Source organism: Oncorhynchus tshawytscha, unplaced genomic scaffold (assembly GCF_018296145.1).
Source record: "Oncorhynchus tshawytscha isolate Ot180627B unplaced genomic scaffold, Otsh_v2.0 Un_contig_2627_pilon_pilon, whole genome shotgun sequence".
In the NCBI taxonomy this organism is placed as follows: domain Eukaryota; kingdom Metazoa; phylum Chordata; class Actinopteri; order Salmoniformes; family Salmonidae; genus Oncorhynchus; species Oncorhynchus tshawytscha.
In genome coordinates this window covers 86,586-92,585 of record NW_024609379.1, presented here as the reverse complement: position 1 = coordinate 92,585, position 6,000 = coordinate 86,586, and the positions used below count along the sequence as shown (strand labels likewise).

The following is a 6,000-nucleotide window of genomic DNA, read 5'->3' as shown; positions in this document are numbered from 1 at the left end:
GCCCTATCTGTGCACATGCCTGGCATGTAGAGATCATGGATGTCAGACAAGGATGTCCCCTGTCTCTCCTGCTGTATACTTTGATATCGGAATCCCTGGCCCAGATGATAAGAGAGGACCTTAGCTCTGGTCGCTGCTTCACAACGCTCAACCTAGATTCTAGAACCAGTCACTTTCTATTTTGTGACACTCACACACAAAAAAACTGAAACGGAAGGGTTGATGCTTGCAGTTTACTAAGGAGCTACTATTGAAAAGGACATAGCCAGTAAGTCATTGAACTTTTTTTTACAACAGACCTGGGTTCAAATACATGTTTAGTAAAGTATTTATATTTTAAATATGTATTTTCTGTATATTTTCTAATAATTTTCTATACATTATATTTTAAATTATTTTCAATTACTTGTTTCCAAATCATTTACAAATACCCCTGTGTTCAAACAGACCTGGTTTCAAATGCATAGAGTACTTAAATATTTCAAATACAGATTCAACATCTTGTATTTTCAAGGAAGAGTTGACTAAATACTTCGAAATATATTTGAAAATAATTTAAAGGCCTGGTAAAGAATAAAACCACAAAGTAATTCACAATCAATACCAAACTCTTGTCATTTTAAATCACTTCCAGCTGCATCTCAAGTAAGGACTTTGGCTCAAAAGGGAACTGAAGAGAAAGGGAAGACAGAGCGAGAGGCGGATATGGACTGTAAACAGACCGTGTTTAGTGGTGACCTAGGCCTCAGCAGAAGCCTGTCGGTCTGAGGTTATAGTCTCGCTGATGAAGTCCATGTAGGGGTTCACACGGGTGTAGACTCCAGGGAAGCCTTTCAAAGCACAGCCATTGATTTTCCCAAAACTCACGATTCCCACCTGGACCAACACACCAGATGAGCCACAAACCAACGGCCCACCAGAGTCCCCCTGTAGAACAAAGAAAAACAACACAAACATACATTTACAACATTCAAGTAAGTGTGTGTGTGTACGTGAGAGAGAACGATAGAGAGAGAGAAAGAGTGTGTGTGTGTGTGTCAGTGATGTGGGTCAGCTGTTTGTTCACCTGCACCCACCCACAATTGCTAATAACCCATCCACAACCAGCTGATTATGTGATAGATTTTTCGCTTTAAGACCCTTACCCAAAAATATAGAGAATGCTCTGTACAGTTCCTTTTTTCCCCTCTTGAACATTTGTTGAATAATTAACAATATTGCATGACCCTAAACCCGCCCGCCTCACGGGGACTGGCGCATCACTAGTGTGTGTGCCCACGTGTGTGTGTGTGTGTGTGTGTGAGAGAGAGGGAGGGTCTATGTTTGTATAAAACATGTATACGTACCAATCAGGAGACCAGGAAATAGGACTCACCTGACAGGAGTCTTCCCCTTTTTTCATGGAGCCAGCACACAGCATGTTGTCAGTGAGGCCCGGAAACTTTTTCTTACAGGTGCTCTGTTTCACGATGGGCAACTCCAGCTCCTGGAGGGTCCTATTACCAGACAATTCCACTGGAGGGAGGGAAAAAGAAGAAGAGTAAAATGTAGGATAGAAACGGGTGGGGGAGGAAGTGAACGGGCAGGGAGAGGGAGAATTTAAGGGAGAAATACTAACTACAAACAGAAGCTGGATGAAAACAAAATACATTGTGTAAAGTGCACAAAATACAGTATCTTATCTGGCATTCTGATTTAATTTTGAAATCTTTCTTTAACAATGTGCAAATGGTTCAATTGCTTATTATAACTTAATTATAACTTGTTTTTATCTTTTTTGTTGTTGTATTGATTGTGTTTTTGGGGGGTCCTCAGGGCACCACTGTAAATAAGAAACTGGTCTCAATTGGGTTCCTCTGAGTAAATAAAGGTTTATAAATCACACTGCCAGATTATAATTAAGCAATAAAGCACGAAGGGGTGTGATATCTGGCCAATATACCCCGGCCATGCACAACGTGGAGTGCTGGGATACAGCCATTAGCTGTGGTATATTAGCCATATACCTCAAAACCCAGAGGTGCCTTATTGCTATTATAAACTGGTTACCAATATAATTAGAAAGGTAAAACATTTTGGGGGGTCATATCCAATCAGCATTTCAGCCAGTCAGCATTCAATACTGGAACCACCAGCTTTATAATGAGGTTTGTGGTAAATCATTTTACACTACTAAAATGTCACCCACAGAATTGAATGCTGACATTCAATCAAGACCAAACCAACCAAAGCTATGCTTTAGAACCTGGCACTGTGAGTGTTTGTATATCGGTGTTGCTGTGTGTTTGCTCACCATTGTTCCCGACGTCGCCCCAGCCAGCGACGAAGCACTTCGACCTTGAGTCAAAGGTAGCACTCGGTTTGGGCAGGGACATGGGCTTCACCAGGGAGGAATAGGACACCTTTTCACTCATCTTCACCAAAGCGATGTCGTGCAGCACGGCCAAACGCTGTTTCTGGTACTGTGGGTGACTGACGATGCGTGAGATGGTTCGATAAAACACTGATGGCTCATTCAGGCTGTGTGTCCCCAGACGAATGAAGGAATTGTCTGGAATAGGGTTGTCATTCCTAATACACATGCAGACAGGTAAAACAGCCTGGTCTCATAGACTAGGTGTAACATAGTACATTTAAATCCAGGACACTGAAATTAGAATATGTTACATTTGATATGGTTACATAAGATAGGTTACTTAAGGCAAAAAACTAAAGTAGGATGGTTGTAATGTGAATTAACCCAAAGGTGTGTTTGAATCTTATCACGGATCTTATCACAGACAACTGTAGCATTTTATTTTATTAGCAACTTTGCAACTGGTTACTACTTTTTTAGCTACCTTGCTACTAAACATTTAGAAAATTCTAAACATATTGTAGGACTTGCAATTCATAACAATTGTCATTTGTAACATATCATACAAAATGGATGAAAGACATCCACAAATGAATAGATACCATACGAAACGTGACATCATACTAATCGGCATGGTTCAGATTTACGTTTACTCTGTTATGTCTACCCCTTTGTCCAGGTTGGATAGAAACATTACACAGACATTGCTATATTTCATACAAACACATACAGATCTTTCGGTTCTATTCCAGCAAGCAAATTTGGCCTTTTAAATTATAATGATGTCATTCTAGTTGGTAAACTGGTTTTCTGCTTGTAGACACGTTAAGAAAATTACAACCATGGAAAAAACGTCATTTTGGTTGCGGACACGATAATGAGTTCAACATGCAAACCTCCTTCACACACAAACACACTTACGGGTCAACACAGTGTGCAGCGGTGAGCACCCATTCCTCAGTAAGGAGGGATCCGCCACAGCTAAAGAAGCCTCTATCATCCGTGATTAACAGGTAGACTATCCACGGCCAGCTGCCCTTTTGAGCATCCTTTCCCCCCACGATAGAGCTCCGAGCCTGGGGCACAAACGATTCTAGAGAGGGAGGTGATGGAGGGTGGAAAGAATGCCAGACTGTGACACTGTTTCATGTACAAACACTCTGCATTTGATACTTTGCTCCTGTCAGAACTCTGAAATTAGTGCCACCGCACCAGAACATCTGAGCAGTTGAAAGAATAACAAAGTGTTCCTCCCCACCCCTGTCTCTGTAAAAAGTGGAGGGATTGGGCTGGAGGATTGTAACCACTTTCAAATTCACAGACAGAGCTCTGGATGCAAGGACTGGCCATCCATGATATCACAATTACAGTTTTAAACATGTTTTGAGGCTATATAATGTTTGTTTACATTTACTTTGCAAAACATTGGAGTAAAATAAGCTTTGGGTTCTGATGGGTTACAAACTCAAGAATCCGCTTAATTTATAAGTCCTAATTGGATGTAGCAACTGCAGATTTCCCCTTTAAGAGGATATAGTGGTGATATGTATTTATATGTAGTGGTGATATTTGTAGCGCTGAAGAGCTGCACAAAAGTGCAATACATTTTAAGGCAATGTTCCTGCGTTAGCAGAAGCTGCATTCATGCCACGGTAAATGCTACATATGTCGTCTCAGTTGGAAATTACATTTACATTTAAATCTGAGCTATAAATATGGTTTGAATCGAGCCCTTAGTGGTCACTAATGCCAAAACAGAGAGATATGCTTGAAGTTCTTTGTTCTAGTGGATGGCAAAACAATTATGTACATGCCCAAATATGTAGGCTAATGATGCTCAAATTAAAACACCAGTAAAAAAATGTTGTCACTATCTGATGAATGTAATAGTTGCTGTGGACCAAGCAAGCTAAAAACGAGTTGATGCTCTTTTAATTAATACATTTCTGTTGACCTCACCTGCAGCACCAGCAAAATTACAGACAGTAGTACCCAAAAACCCATAGCTTTTCCTGTCAGTATCCGACCAACCAGACGGCTGTTTGATGGATAGACACTGACTGACTGATGTCCAGCTTTATAGACATCCATGCTTAGATTACATCAATGTTACACATGTGCAATCTGATTAACAGTTCCAATGATAGCAGGCTGCTCATCTGGGTTGCTGATAAAATCATGTTCTATTTTATTTTCAGAATGCAAATTCTCAAAAAGAGAGATGAGGTGATATTTCTATCTCAAGCTATTCAATTAAAGAAACAGTGTCCACTGACATTTCTAGTTTTCAACCAGAGTTTGTGTTTACTATAGAGAGGAACCAGGCAAGGCTGAAATTACCTTTAAATGGCTCAGCGCTCCATGGACTGAATCCCGGCCTAAGAACAATTAACCTGCATGATTACAATATGTCCATTATCAGTCAAAAGTTTGGACACACCTACTCATTACAGGGTTTTTCTTTATTTTTACTATTTACTATAATAGTGAAGACATCAAAACTGTGATATAACACATATGGAATCATGTAGTTACAAAAAAAAGTGTTAAACAAATCAAATACATTTTATTGTTGTAGATTCTTCAAAGTAGCCACCCTTTACATTGATGACAGCTTTGCAAACTCGTGGCATTCTCTCAACCAGCTTCATGAGGTTGTCACCTGGAATGCATATCCATTAATAAATCGCCTTGAGGATCTTGGTTCCCAATTGGGGATCAGCCCTCCCATCGTCAGCTGGAATGTGGTGCATGGAACGCAAAAAATATTCCAAAAAATATTTAACCTCCACACATTAACAAGTCCAATAGCTCAAATGAAAGATAAACAACTTGTTTATCTAGCCAGCAAGTCAGATTTCTAAAATGTTTTATGGCGAAAACATAGCACATATTTATGTCAAACCACCACCGAAGACACACCGAAGACCAAGCTAATTTCCATAGCCAAATTCAACAAAATATGCAATCACCAAACGCAGGATTAAAAGAAAAATAATTTCACTAACCTTTTGAAATCTTCATCAGATGACAGTAATATAACATGTTACACAGTACATTTATGTTTTTTTCAAAAATATGCTATATATATCCATAAATCTCTGTTTACAATGACGCCATGTTCAAAAAAATGCTACTCGAATGTCCGGAGAAATGCGATAGCTCCAGCATATGCCGTCAGCTAACATGGAATACACATCATAAACTTTGACTAAATATGCATGTTCTACATATATATAGAAAGATACACTTCTTCTAAATGCAATCGCTGTGTTACATTTATTTTTAACGTTACAGATTTCGTTCACTAGGCTATAATATGAGTCGGCGCTCAGGAATTAGCATTTTGGCTCCTCTACTTCGGAGTCCACAGAAACCCATAATAAACACATAAATATTCCCTTACCTTTGCTGTTCTTCCATCAGAAGACCTGGAAGGGTTTATACTTACCAAAAACAGCTTTAGTTTGGAAGTCTGTGTCTTTCGGTGATCAAACACGACATATTTCGGTTGAAATGCAGCCAAAAAGTCAAGTGGGTGCGCACCAAAACGTCGAAATTACATATTATATGTCGACTAAACTTGTCAAACTATGTTCAGAACACAGCGTTAGCATGTTATCTAGCTTCACAGCAATTCTCAG

General features: G+C 39.5%; 1 protein-coding gene across 1 annotated transcript in view; it reads right to left on the bottom strand.

Moving 5' to 3' along the window:
- Nucleotides 1-420: 420 nt before the first annotated feature.
- LOC121844685 (tryptase-like) overlaps nucleotides 421-6,000 on the bottom strand; it is an 87,155-nt gene continuing 81,575 nt past the window's right edge. The window contains exons 2-5 of the mRNA XM_042315064.1: nucleotides 3,278-3,449; nucleotides 2,294-2,571; nucleotides 1,376-1,515; nucleotides 421-927 (exon numbers count right to left, since the gene is read on the bottom strand). Coding sequence (XP_042170998.1) covers nucleotides 739-927; nucleotides 1,376-1,515; nucleotides 2,294-2,571; nucleotides 3,278-3,449 — 779 coding nt within the window. The 3' untranslated portion in view covers nucleotides 421-738. The remainder of the gene's footprint in view (nucleotides 928-1,375; nucleotides 1,516-2,293; nucleotides 2,572-3,277; nucleotides 3,450-6,000) is intronic.